The sequence below is a fragment of the Triturus cristatus genome, chromosome 2_2 (assembly GCF_964204655.1).
Source record: "Triturus cristatus chromosome 2_2, aTriCri1.1, whole genome shotgun sequence".
Lineage (NCBI taxonomy): Eukaryota > Metazoa > Chordata > Amphibia > Caudata > Salamandridae > Triturus > Triturus cristatus.
In genome coordinates, this window is record NC_140582.1 from 626,959,803 (window position 1) to 626,974,706 (window position 14,904).

Genomic DNA, 14,904 nt, shown 5'->3' on the forward strand with positions numbered 1-14,904 from the left:
GACCTTATTTGGCACTCACGTAGCCAACAAAGAGCTGGTCATCCACCCGGAACTGTTGTGTGTTCAGATAGAACGAGAGCGCACGTTTTGGGTCCAGATGGTGGAGCCTCTCTTACTCTTTTGAAGGATGCGGAGGCAGAAAGAAGGTGGGCAAAGTGATGGTCTGCCCGATGTGGAAGGGCGTGACAACCTTTGGCGATAAAGAAGGACGGGTCCTTAAAACCACCATGTCCAGATGAACAGAAAGGAAAGGAGGTTTAGAAGAAAGAGCCTGGAGCTCACTCTTCTGGCAGAGGTGATAGCTACCAAGAAAGCCGTCTTTAGAGTGAGAAGACGTACAGGACAGTTATGAAGGGGCTCAAAAGGAGCGCAGATCAGATAGGTCAAAACAAGATTTAAGTCCCATTGAGGCATTATGAAAGGCACGGGAGGATACGTGTGTGTAATACCTTTCAGGAAACGGTTAACAACCGGGGACTTAAAGAGAGAAGGCTGATCTGGAAGCCTCAGAAAGGCGGAGATGGCCGAAAGATAACCTTTGATAGTGCCCAGAGCAGAGCTCTGCTGGGCCAAGGAAAGTAGGAGCAGAAAGACCTCGGAAAGAGGGGCAGAAAGGGGATCCACAGACTTTGCTGTGCACAATGCCACAAACTTGTTCCAACAGCAGGCGTACACTGCCTGCCAGAATGACATCACAGACTTTGGGAGGAAGATCAAAAGCTGTCACTGTCACTGCTCAATCTCCACGCATGGAGGTGGAGGCTGGACAGGTTCGGGTGGAGGACCGTCCCCTGCTGCTGCGACAGAAGATCCTCCCGAAGAGGCAGTCGGATCGGGGGCTTGATCGCCATGCTGAGTAGCTCAGGATACCAGTATCTTCATGCCCAATCCGGAGCCACAAGGATGACTTGGGCCCGGTCGCGCCGAATCTTCTTCAGCACTCTGGGCAGAAGTGGTGTAGGCGGAAAGGTGCACAACAGACCGCAACTCCACTCGCAATGAAAAGCGTCGCTGAGGGAGTGCCGCCTTGGAAATTCTAACGTGCAGAACTGATGACATAGCGCGTTCTCTTCATTGGCGAATAGATCTAACCAAGGCTCTCCCCACTGCAAAAAGAGACCTTGCGCCACGTCCGAGTGCAGACGCCATTCGTGATCCATCAAGCACCGGTGGCTGAGTTAGTCCGCCCTGGCGTTCAGAGAACCTGCCAGGTGTTGAACCACCAAGGTAATGCCTTGATGTTCCAGTCATGTCCTGTAATAGGGTCCACGACCCCACCCCGCCCTGTTTGTTGCAAAACCACATGGCAGACAGAAGGAAGTAATGCCTTCAGTGCCAGACGGATCGCCCGAAGCTCCAAAAGGTTGATATGGAGCCGGGACTCCGCCAGAGACCAGAGGCCTCTGATCTCCGCCTCTCCCAATTGGCCTCCCCAGCCCAGGAGGGACGCATCCGTCACCACTGTGTGCTCTGGTTGGGGAAGGGAGAGGGATGTGCCATTGACCCAATCGCGATTCGTGAGCCACCACTGCAATTGTCGTGTGGTGCCCTACGAGATCTGGACATGATCGGACAGGTTGCCCTGATGCTGTGCCCACTGGAACTTCAGGTCCCACTGCAGAACCCGCATATGTCACCTGGCATGTTGCACCAGTAGGATGCAGGAGGCCATCAGGCCCAGGAGCCAGAGGGTCATCCTGACTGAGACCCGGGATAGAGGCTAAAAGATCGGAATCATAGCCTGAATATCCCGGACTCGCTGCTCGGGAGTATAAACACGAAACTGCGTCGAATCCAGAACCACTCTGATGAAAGGGAGCTTCTGAGAGGGACTCAGGTGCGACTTCGGCACGTTGATGGAGAACCCCAGCAAATGCAGGAGGTCGGCAGTAGTCTGAAGGTGGGTGACGACTGTCTGGGGCGAGCCCGCCTTCAACAACTAGTCGTCGAGGTAGGGGAAGACTGACACCCCTGACCCACGCAGGTGAGCTGCGACCACCGCCATCACTTTGGTGAACACCCGAGGGGCGCTGGTAAGGCCGAAGGGGAGCACGGCAAATTGAAAATGCTCGTGGCCTACCGTGAACCGCAGGTAAAGCCGGTGGGCCGGCAGGACGGGGATGTGAAAATATGCGTCCTGCAAGTCCAATGCTACCATCCAGTCTCCAGGGTCGAGGGCAGCCAAGACCTGAGCTAAAGTCAGCATCTTGAACTTCTCCTTCCGGAGGAAGTGATTGACGTTCCTGAGGTCCAAGATGGGGCACATACCCCCTTTGTCCTTCTTGAGGACCAGAAAGTAGTGGGAATAACAACCACGTCCTACTTCTAGCCCAGGAACGCGCTCGATGGCCCCCTTGGCCAGGAGGGCCGTGACTTCCTGCTGGAGAAGCGTAAAGTGATCCCCCGACATGCGGTGGAACTGAGGTGGCATGGCTGGGGGGGGCAGACTCGAAGGAGAGGGAGTGACCCCTTCAGACGATTTGCAGCACCCACCTGACCGAAGTGACAGAACGCCAGTGGGTGAGGTGATGCCGAATCCTGCCGCCCACAGGCGTGGGGTGCACCCCAAATCTCGGACTAGGAAGGTTTAGAGGCGGATGCTGCAGGAGCAGAGGTAGACTGACCCGCCCGGTGGCCCCCTGAGCTGCCACAGAAGGCTCCATGCCCGCGGCCACGCTGAGTCTGGTTCTGTGCAGGTTTCTGGCCGAACGAATTTGCAGGGGCACCCCTTACGTGGCCACGAAAGGTAGACGTGGCCAGGCGTGTGGTGGAGAGACCCAAGGACTTGACTGTAGCCCAAGAGTCCTTGAAATGCTCCAGCGCACTGTCTGCCTTATCGCCAAACAGGCAAGTACCATCAAAAGGCATGTCCATGAGGGAACTCTGGACATCTCACGAAAACCCAGTGGACCGCAGCCAGGCATGGCGACGCAGGGCCCCGGTTGTGGAGATCGCTCTCCCTAAACAGTCCGCGCTTTCCAGCCCACACCGAATGGTGAACTTCGCTGCATCCTTACCCTCCGCACAGCTTGGGAAAGTACAGCCCGAACCTCTTCCAGACACTGGGGCAGTGTCTGCGCCACCGTGTCCCACATGGCGTGAGAGTGGCGGCCTAAGAGGCATGCGGTGTTGACTGACCGCAGCCCCAAGCTGGCAGAGTAAAATAACCACTTGCCAAACTGCTCCAGCTTTTTCGTTCCCTTATCCGGCGGGGCAGTAGGGAACGCACTTTGGAAAGTGGAGGCCTAAATGACCATGCTCTCCGGAGTTGGATGATTGGTCAGACAGGCCAGGTCCCCGGGTGCCAGGCGATGACGCCTGGCCACGTTCTTATCCACAGGAACCCCTGTGGCTGGCCTAGACCAGGTGCCCATCAAAACATCCGCCAAGGCCTCATTAAATGGGAGCAGAGGTTCCATAGAACTTGCTGCCGGCTGAAGCACCTCAGTAAGGAGGTTGGTCTTGTGAGTGACAGTAGGCAGATTAAGGTCAAGGGTCTCAGCTGCTCTACGGAGCACCATAGTATACGTGGGGCCTTCCTCCATGACCCTGGGGGGAGACAGGATACCGGGGTCGGCGGAGAGGTTAAGGCCACCGGCGTCCTCCGAGTCCTCCGCCCACTCATGTTCAGACTTGCACTGCCGTGCAAGAGGGTCCTCCGACCCCTCCCAGTCATCCCCCTCCTCCACAGCCCGTGGCACAGGCAGCAGCGGCGGGGGAGGCACATGGGAAAACAAAGGTTCCAACGGCGCCGGGAACGGTGCCGGTCGGTTCAAAGTCCCAATTAGGGTCCCAAGCCGGGGCAAAATTGCCTGGAAATTCGGGCAAGGGCGAAGGTGGGCCAAACGGAACTCACGGCGGCGCCAGGAACGGAGACGCAGGGGGCGCCGGAGACGCCAGCGGAGGACCCTGTGCCGCCGTAGCCGCTGGCGTAGGAACTTGCGGCGCCGGGGTCGGAGCCGCCGTAGCCGGCGGCAAGCAAGGGCCATCATTAGGGAACGCGGGGCCTGAAGGAGCACTGGCGGGAGCACTAGGCCTGAAAAGGCAGTCCATGGCGGCAAGAAACTTTTGCACCTGGGCCGGAGTCGCCGACGGACGCGGGTAAGGTGGGTAGGCCGTGAGACTCCCAGGCTCCAACAGAGCCACAGGGGAAAGACCCCTGGCCCCCTCGTCCGCATCCAGAGACCGACGGGGGACGTCGGAGAGCGAACATGCTTCTTCGACTTTCTTGTGACGTCTCTTACCCGATTCAGTGGGTTAAGACTTTGATGATGATGATGGCTCCGCGGTCGGTCCCTCGAGCGACCCCTGGACCTCGAACGACTGTCTGGTCTTCAGCAGATTTCGGGACTGCTCCCGCAAAACTTTGGAGCCATGGCCAGACAATCGGAACATGACCGAGAGTCATGGTCGCGCTCCAGACAGTAGAGACAGACGCCATGGGGTTCGGCCACCGACATCATATGGCGACAGGCACCGCAGGACTTAAACCCAGGCATCTCTACGTGGCACCAGGAGTCAAGGACTCAAAAGAAGTAGAGACAAAAGCCTCAAAATGTTACTCAAAAAGTGACTAGGGTACGTGCTCTAACCGGATCTGCGCTTGCTGGCGCGGAAAAAGAAAGAACTGACGTCAGCGCGCTTTGGTGGCGTCTAAGTAGTCTCCATGACATCATCTCGGTGCATGCGACACCAACGAAGGACGCGGAGCCACACGACGCCAACTGCCGTCGCGCAGGGGTACTGCTGACGAAAAACTTTCCGGATCCAGTCTGACACCAGGGGATACTCTAAGGTAAGGAGTCTATCACTAACGTGTTTCTTTCAGATTCAAAATGTCCTGGAGGACGAACGGGCGAAATGGCCGTCTCAACAGACCTGACTGTCCAAGCAGTAGTTCTTTGTGAACATGTAGAGTGAAGCCCACGTAGCGGCCTGGAAGTTGTCCAGGACGGTACCCCGCATGTCAACTCAGTAGAAGCAGCCTTGCCTCTGGTGGAATTGACTCAAGCCCACAGGAAGCTGCTTTTTAGCTAGTGTATAGCAGATTTTAATACTAGCATAATTCATTGATGATCAGTTTCTGAACCGCCATGTCACTCTTCGCCCTGGCGAACACAATAAAGAGTTTATTGTCCACCCGTCCATCTTTAATGCAACTGATGTAAAGAGAGGGCTCTTTTTGGGATGAAGCGAGCGATTCTTTCCGCCTCTTTAGAAGGATGAGGCAGAGCGAAAAATGTAGGAAGTGTGATGTTCTGGCCGATATGAAAAGGAATAACGCATTTAGTAGAAAAGCGACACGTATTCAAAGGACCAGTTTGTCTGGGTAAAAGTTGGTTTATGGACGATGAAGGGACAGAGCTTGAAGCTCGTTGACCCCCCTGGCCAATGGATTGACCATGGAAAAAAACATTTTGACAGTCAACAGCCGCAAAGAGGAGCTTAAGAATGTCAGGACTAGACTGAGGTCCCATTGTGGCTTAACAAAGGGAGTATGAGGGAACAGATCCTGAAATCAGATCAGAAACCTTGTCTCAACCGGTAGCTTGAACAAAAAGTGTTAGTCCAGCAGCCGCAGGAAAACTGGTACAGCCAAAATGTAACCTTTAACAGTGCCCAGGGCAAGGCCTTGCTAGGTTAATGAAAGAACTTAACAATAGCATATCTGACAGCGACACATAAAGGGGATTCACAGAGAGCAAGGCGCACCAGGCAACAAATGTTTTCCAATGGCAGGCATATTCTGTTTTGGTGGAGGGATTCCTGACGTTTGGTTTTTACAGACCCTGCATTTTTTTTAAGCCTGTGGTTTTCAGAGGGGAATAGAAATTCAGTCAGGTTGATACGATTCAATGGTGCTTCAGATCAGCCTCTCAACTTGCAGAAAGAAATGAACTGATGTCAGGGCGTGGAAATTACGCAGATAAAGCGACCTGGTGTCACTTCCAGAGTGGGATGGACCTGACGCAAAGCCTCACAACGTCACCTGCCAACATGTGAGGGAATTGCTATCAAAATTCTCTGAATTCTGTACGGCGCCTGGCAAAATCTACAAGAGGAGGAATCTGCGGTTAGAAGTCTCTATCAGAAGTAGAGGTTCTGCAGCTGATGCACTTGGAGAAGACCATTATGATCTTTAAGGGGACAAAAGACAAAAGGACTAATTTCAGAGCTCTTCAAACTGGTAAATTTCCAAGACCAATAGGAGGGGACATGCATACTAAGATGGGATAGAACTCTGGCGAGAGATATCCAGAGAACAGTGTGAGTTATTGGGGAAATGTGACAAGAAAAAGAACTGGTGTTAAACCCAAAGGACTGGTCATTTTAGCACCATACTAGGGACAGTCTGTGGCTGGTATCATCTGTCTGTGCTTACATACATAGTCATAGCACAATTCTCAGGACAAACTACTGTCAAATGTACCTATTCCTCTTTAATAAATGATAACTGGAAAACAATAAAGTAATGTTTACTTGCCTTGGGATTGTTAGCATCAAATAGCCCAGTAGACAGACCAATCAGCAGTGAACAATTGTTCTTTTTTTTCACTCGAGGTTCGGATAATGAGCGAGATGGTAAACCATCATCCAGCCACGAGTTAGGGGACAGATTAGGTGCTCCTCCTTGTACAGCCTGTGGTAGGTCCAACTTCTGGAACAGGGGCTGCTCCTGTGGAGACAGCTCACAACAGTGATGTTCTGTAGGAGCTGTAAAAAAAAAAAAAACTCGCATTACTAAAGAGGGACAAATAGTATATTCTACACTAGTCGTTATTGAGCCAATGTAAGACATGAGGTAGGATTTCATAGAGGCTTAATTGACCAATTAAGTCACAAAAGATTTTGACACTTTACCAGGTGCTTGTCTAGTCATTTTAGCTTAATTTAGAACACAAATGAACTTACAGTTTGATGTGACAGCTAAAAAACACTTTTGCCTAAAGACCTGCTCTCAGCAATGAACAAAGCTAGGCTCATCTAGCCTGAATGCTGGAACACCATAACTAATAGTGTAATAAAAAGGGCAAACGAGCATGATTCTGCTCTTTTGCCCTTATTATCACACTGTTACTGTTCCTGAAGTCTGATACATACTATACTGAACTAATTTACAAATGTCACACCCAGGATATCAGCTGGACGGCCATTGCTGTACATGTCGGTGAAGAAATTCAAAGTGCTATTTGCTAAATTCACCCGGTAGGTCTAATTTCATATTCGGGCTGTAAAGCAGGAATTCGTTTTTAAAAACCTGGCCTCTGGAATATAGTAAAAATCCCCAAGACTAAATCATTGACATTCTTTATAAAAATAATGTTATTGCAACAAGATAAAGGGTGACATAACCGGTAAGAATGTGTTCTAAAAAAAGCAGCAGTGCAGAGATAGAAGCATTTTTTAAGTAAGCTAGTATCCTATATTGTTTGATTATTTAAAATCTTACAATAATACAAGTTCATATAGTAAATCATTATATACAGTTATAAGAGAGCCAATCTTAAAAATGTTGTACAACTCTTCATATAAAACATACATGATAAAATTTCTTGCAATTTAAAATTTACAAAATATAGTGGTTATTAATCTCCTGTTTTACGCTCATCTAGTTTTTTCCACACTTTCATTAAAAATTTTACTAAGGCAGAATTCATGAGTATAGTATCAAGGCCTGTCTACACGTTCTTACTCCTTGTTCATTAAATAGTCTCTTTAATATAGTCACTCTTTCATTTTTCAATTCAGGGCAGAGGCACAATAAATGAATAATATTTTCCTCGCCAGTATTGCACAATCTACACAGGGTGTCCTTTTTCTAGTTTTTTCCACGGCGGTAAATGGCATAATCCCGGTAATAAACCAAATTGTGCTTTAATAAAAATGTGTTTGTTTTTCAACGACCATGGCGTAACCAAATATTGCTGTGCCTTCTTTTTTGAGTAACCATTTATAATGGGCCAACCATGTTTTCTTTTTACAAGTATGTCTTTGTCTCTTACCAATGATAGATGATCTGTTATTTTATTAATAGTTTTTTAAAGATTCCTACGTTATGTTAGAATCCCAAATCGGCCTAACCTCAAATTCATCCAGTGCCGTATCTAAATATTTCCAGGCCGATCATTTTCCATTTTCCTTAATTTCCTTCCATAGTAACTGGGACATTAGGTTGTCTTGGTCATTTTTTATTCTACTCCAAACTTTAATTGCTTGTCCTTTTCTTTCGTACAATTGTTATTTAATCCAAATTCCAGCCTAACTTGTGCTTGTGATGCGTTGTTAGGGAGGTGAAAGAGGGTTTTAAGGGTTTTTGAGACGGCGTTATTGATAAAAACTGCATCTTTTCCATTTAACGCCTCACTACCATATGTTAGAGAAGGAAGTAATTTAGCTGATATCACCTTTAGGAATGGACGAAAGGTTAAGTTGCCAATTGATTTTTGGATGGTCCTAAATGCAGCTGTCAAAGAATTTGCTTTCCAATAAATGTCGAGTTTGTGTGAAAGAAAATTTCCGTTATCATTAAATAAAAGACCCAAATATCTATAGGTTTCTACTTGTTCTAATTGCAGCTTTCCCAGAAACCATTTAGATTTGTGTTTTAATCTTGAATTTTTTGTAATCACCATAACTTTGGTTTTTGTTTCATTTATTGCCATCCTGTTTATTTTTGAATACTCAAATGTTGTTGTTATTAGACGTTGTAGGCCCACTTTTGTATTACTTAAAAGTACAACATCGTCCGCATATAGTAAGTTTGATATATGCTTATCAGCAAGTTTAAGTGCATGGGCGTTTATTTCATCCAGTGCTTCCATTAAGTCTACTAAGAATAAGTTAAAAGGTATTGGGGCCAGTACCCATCCTTGCTTTAGGCCTCCTGTTGTTGGTATTTCTTTTGTGAGTGTTCGGCCATCCCCCATCCGCACTCTAACCCAGGTAGAAGTATATAAAAGGCGAATCAGCTTAAGTAGTAGGGGAGGGATCCCTTGCTTTTGTATCTTATCCCACAATCGATATCTATCCACGCAATCGAAAGCTGATTCGAAATCGACAAAGCATAAGTACAAAGGTTATTTAGTTGTGATTGCTTTGTCCATTAATACAGATAGGGCCAAAATATTAGTGGCTGTTCCTAAACCTTTAATAAAACCTGTTTGGTTTGGCGGGAGAATGCATTTGTCCTTTACCCAGTCAGTTAAGCTTGATAACAATATGGCTGCAAACAATTTAGCATCCGTGTCTTGTAGTGTTATAAGACGGTAGTTCTCAGGCAGGGCCCAGTTTCCCTTTTTATAGATGGGAGATATTAATCACCCTCTCCAGGATTCTGGTATTACACCTATCCTAAGCACTTCCTTAAAGACCTTGGTTAGATATTCCGCCCATAGGGCTGGTTCCTCCTTATACAGGGCAAACGGGATACCATTCGGGCCTGGTGCCCCGTCTTTTTGCTTTTTTATTAACTTAGACACTTGTTCTTGTGTTATTTCAATTTCATTTTCCAGTTCTGGAATAAGAAGTTTCTTCCTTTTAAGGTTATTTTTGCTATTGTTTAGTTTCCAGTCAGTATTTAGATGATTTGCTAAAAAGTAAACCAATTCGGTCTCAGTTAACACGGATACTACAACCGTTTTATCCGGTCTTACTAGACTATTTATCATTTTCCAAAAATCCCTTAGGTTTCCTTGATTACTAGCATAAAATATTTTTGTCCAAAGATCATGATTAGCTTTGGTTTTTTCGTTCCAAATTAATTTCCTCAGATTTTGATTTAATGTTTTTATACTAGTCATTATTTCTTTATTATTTGGAAATTTAATTAGCTGTTTCCTGAGATTGTTTCGAGTGCGTTTCATTTTTCGTACTGTATAAGTTAAGTTGATTTTTATTTGTCTTTTTTCCAATCGCGTTTCATGTTTATAGGTAGTTTCAGTAAAAGGGCCATATGGTTTAACTAGTTTGCATGTAAAGTTTACCCATTGGTCAATTGCGGACATAGAAGTTCTTTCTTTAAAGCACTCATGGACCAGATGTTGTGCTAGATCATTAGTGCGTGCTTTATTGTTTGGTTTACAGATTAACTTTCTGTAATTGATAGTTCCAATCTGACCTTGCATTGACCGATACATTTGATGTTTCTTACTTTAAAAAGTTGTAGTAATTATTTGCTGGCTATGGTCACTATCTGGCAACTTCCTTAAATAGTACGAGGTACAGTTGTTAAAAATATTTAATGATGCCATCGTATAATCGATTCGGGACTTAGAATTATATGAATGAAATGACCATGCTGGCGGTGAGTCCGACGGGAATCTCCTATTTATTATTCGCAATCCCATTGGTTCTATGTCCTTCACAAAATTTATGCCTATTTTATTTTGCTTGGGTTTAGTTGTTGTGTCCATTGATTGCCCTGGAATAAGCCATTGTTGATCTTGTGACTGTGTAATATCGTCTCTTATAAAGGATTCTAACACATTTTAATTAAAATCTCCCGTAAATATAAAATCTACAATAGGATCATCCATCATTAATTCCATTAAGTAATTGGTAAGAGTAGCACACATAGTGTTCCTTGAATTCGATGTAGGGGGAATATATATATTTACCAACATTAAAGATCTTTCATGGTCATTCATTTCAAAGCTTAACATTACCGTTTGTAGATTACAATTATTCGTGCTCAGCTGCTTGTGTTCAGCTTTTAGGTCTATTAAGATAAATATTGCTAAACCACCACAGGGACGGCCATGTTTTTATTGTTTAGTTGCAGGCTCAAAGTATCCTTTATATCCATGAATCGTAAAAGGGTCTATTGCCTATGTCTCCTGCAGTATGATGATCTGGTAGGAGTTAAATATTGTAGGTTGGTTGATATTATCTAACTTTTTTCTTAAGCCGTTTATATTCCATGAACAGACTGCTATTCCTTCGCCTGCTTTCTACAGTTTATTTAACGTATTTTGTTCATTATTTTGTCATTGTTTATCATTCCCATGCAGGGCCATTGTTATCCATTTCTCATTTATACATCTAATCTTCGCTATTTTTTTTTATCAACCGATGGTTTTTCAGCGTCTATATGTGATTTTCCTAACGGATTTTTTGAGTATGGAGAAGACTGGGGCATACTTTTTTCCTTTTTCACTTGTTTTCGGATTTTTGACTTTTATCAATGGAGTGGGAAACACCTTTGGTACAGCCTTATTAATTATTATACCCCAACTACGGAAAATTTCGTATTCATTCATAATTAGCTCCAGTGTTGAAGGAAGCGTGACTGTTATTATAGTTAATGGCTGTGAACCTTCTGGATTATGTAAGAATCCAACGCATTCAATATCTTTAGATGCCACATTAGCTAATGATGGGATAGATTTAAAGAGGCAGAGTAGATTACCTCTATTCAGCATATCTTGCTCACCTCGGGAATCATATACTGGTTTGAAAATTATCTGTACTGAGTCTTTAGTCGGCAATTCCATTTTTATTTGTTTTTCAAGTTCTTGTTGTGCTTTATTTATCACTCGTTTATTCTCGCCAGATTTTACTATAACTAGATGGTCCCATTCCCTTGTATGTCTTTTTTCCTCTATTTGATCTCTCATTTCTGTTTGTTTCACAGATTCTTGGATTCCTATGTTATTTGCTTGTATCGAATTTGATACGTTGTGATGGCATGATAATTGTATTGAATTCAAATTTGGATTCAAAACTGTTTTGTTGTTTCATTGAGATGAACTTTGAACTAAATTACTGCTATTTGTTTGTTCTTTATCCGTAGTAATTACAGGGGCTATAGAATTACTAGAAATCCGCAAGCTCTTTGTTTGTTCGAAATTTTTCGGTGATAGTCTTTTGAGATCTTCCCTGTCAATTTTTTTCACACAGCAGTTACACTGGCGGTTATGGGCAGTCTCTCCTACTGATATTTCCTCTTTTGATGGTTCGTCACGGCAATATTCCACCGTGTCACTTAAAATTGTTTCATCTATTTCCATGATTGTTTTCAGTGCCTTTTGAGATGTTGATTGTTTACCTGATTTTGCAAAAATATCAAAGTACTGAGTTTTCATTGTTTTAACTGATGTAGGCTGTTCTCTACCTATATTGTTTTTTTGTTTCACTAATGTTTCCTCCCCATGATGTTTTTCTTTATATGACATACTGGATGAAATTTCCTCTTGAGAGTATGTCACTAGTGTCTCCTCCATCTTGATTTTATTTCTCGCTTTACATAATTTTTTCCTATGTCTTCTTGACATTGTAAACGATGTTAAGTCCGTTTCTTTTTCCTCTCAATCTTCGATTAGTTTTCCTACGAAATGATCAGATGGTTCGCCTCTTAATTAATTGTTTTCCTGTTGGGTGTTCACGGTTATTGGAGAGCCTGATCTATCCTTAATATCTAAATTACTTTTAATTACAGGTAGATCCTCCATTGTTGTAACCTTATTTTTTTCTGTTGAACACATAGCCTCTTTAATATTTATTTTTTCTTCTTGTTTGATTTGAAGGCTTCCCTTGACGTCTTCCAGTATAGAATTGATAACGTCTGGTATTGTTGTTAGTTTATTAATTATTGATACACAAGGACATTCCAAGTAAGTTGTTGATGTATATTTTGTACTCTAGTTATCAAACTGTTTAACTCGGCTAGTTTAAGATCTATTCCGGCCACCGCATGTGCCATTGTTCCCAATACTTCAATTTGGGTATCCATTTTATTCGACTGAAATGTAAGTGCTTCAATAGTTAATGAAGAAGTTTGATAGAAAATATCCCAGATGGACCCTAGATCGTGATTTTCAATAGTTTTCATTTTTTCGTCCCACTGAGATTCATATTTCATGTCAGTGGAGTTTTTTCGATGGGAATATGTGTTTTCTGATTTATTAGGGAGTTCCTTTACACCACCTGCATTGATATATTTACTCCTGATTTTTCCGCTAGATACATTTTCACAACTTTTGAAGTGTTATCACCATCAGGTTGTACAGTTTCAGATTTATTTCCTTTCGTAACACCTGAAACTTGTAAAGTTACTTCCCTCGTTCCATTTTCCGACTCATGGCTTGTCAATGTTTTTTGTTGATTGACTGATTGACTAAATAATAAGATAGGTGATTTTGTTCCCTGTTCGTTTTGTATGCTTTGTTCTGTATAGTTTATTTCTGATTTTGTAACTTCATCATCTCCTAATGCCATGGTTGCCTCTGAAGAGGGAGAAGTGCCATCTTTAGTGCTAGTTTGACTTTCCTGGATGATTTCAACTAGGTTATTTTTATTTTTATCTTGATTTACCATCTGGTTACAAGATGTCCAGTCCCTGCTTTGGACCTTGTTTTTTCTTATTTCGACATTAACCTCTATAGGTAAGTTCATTTAAGTTATTGTTTTTTTCCGGATTAGTTCATTTACCGACCTCACAATACTTGGTGTCTCAACAATATCATTTTCATTTTGATCCATTTGACAATATGATGTCATACTTAGTAGTTCTAGGTCGGAGATTTGGTCAATCATTAGGTCCGTTGGTTGCACTGTCTTATTACCCTCTACGTTCCCATTATGTGTTTTCTTATCAAGATCTTGTTTTTGCCCAATTTGTTGGATATTAACGTCCAAGGTGCTAATTCGCTTAATAGGTGCTTGTAGATTTTTTATTTCAGATTCTGATTCAGTTTGGATTGACATCAGGCCCCTAATCGGATCTTTCATAAAATCACATTTTTGTGGAACGTTTAATGATTTGCTGACCATCCGTGCTATTGGTGAGATTAGCGTCTGGTTCACATCTTTTGGTTGTGCTTTAACGTTTTTTAGTACTCTTAGCACTTGTCCTTTCCGCGTCCGTTTAGTAGGGAGGCCCGATGACATTTCCCTTCCTGAACACATATTTAATATTATTTGATGTTAGTTAATGTGTGAGATCCAATTCTCAGTGCGATACCAGCCCCTCTGTAGGCCAGTGAATTCTACTAACTTGTAGCTTGTAGTTAAAAACACCAGGTGAATTTTTTTTTTCTCTTTTTTTTTCGCTTCACTCGCTTCACTTTCACATGAAATTATTTTCTACGCTATTGTTGCTGTTTCTGCTCTGGGTTAAAACAATGCTCAGTGCTGAGTGCAAACAGGCCTGGGCTCCTAGATCTTTACTCTGTGCCCAGACATACCCCCTGCTACCACTACAGGCCCACTCCTGGCCTGTGCGAGGGGTGGGAAATGACCTCCTTGGTGAGGAATAATAACAATCACATTTCGTGACTATGTCTCTAATGGCAGACTTGCCCAAAAGGCCTAAAATGCAGGAGAGCAGAAGCAGTGCGTGCATCAAAAATCAAAAATACAAGGAACAGGCTATAAGGAGAAAAAGCTATGAGGAAGGGGGACGTCCTTCACCCCTCACCTCTCGTGCCGCCTGCGACGGCTTTCTCTCACCACAAGAGTCCTTTAATATTCCATCAGCCTCCAAATGTGCAATGCCAGCGTCACGGCGTCGCCACCAGCACCACCGCTACTCCTGGGCTCACTCAGCACTCCCGGCACTCACAGCTCGCTGTTTTGCCCAACTCTACCCCTACGGCAGTTTGGCTCAAACTCCCTCCATTCGTCCTATTAATGCGCCGGTGACGAGTTACGAGTTGGGGAGGGGGACCGCGGGAGCTCCGAGCGAGCCGAGTCAAGGAAACAGCCGAGAAGGACCAGTGGCGGCCCCCCCCCCAGTGGCACGGGAGCAGGGCAACAGCGGGACAACAGCCGCCCGCTCACTCGCTTATTCAGCTCGCTCAGCGACATCGGCGTTCAGATAACACTGGAATATCCGGACTGGAATCTCCGGTATCTGATACGCTCCGAGCTATGCTGCGTCACTTCAGGTTAGTGGCGAAGTTCAAT

The 14,904-nt window shown here is 44.5% G+C and overlaps 1 protein-coding gene across 2 annotated transcripts in view; it reads right to left on the bottom strand.

The window, feature by feature from the left end:
- The window catches only part of NEK1 (NIMA related kinase 1), a 1,277,786-nt gene that overhangs the window by 255,291 nt on the left and 1,007,591 nt on the right, over positions 1 to 14,904 (bottom strand). For both annotated transcript variants that reach the window (XM_085641815.1, XM_085641814.1), the window contains one exon: positions 6,485 to 6,714. In XM_085641815.1, coding sequence (XP_085497941.1) covers positions 6,485 to 6,714 — 230 coding nt within the window. The remainder of the gene's footprint in view (positions 1 to 6,484; positions 6,715 to 14,904) is intronic.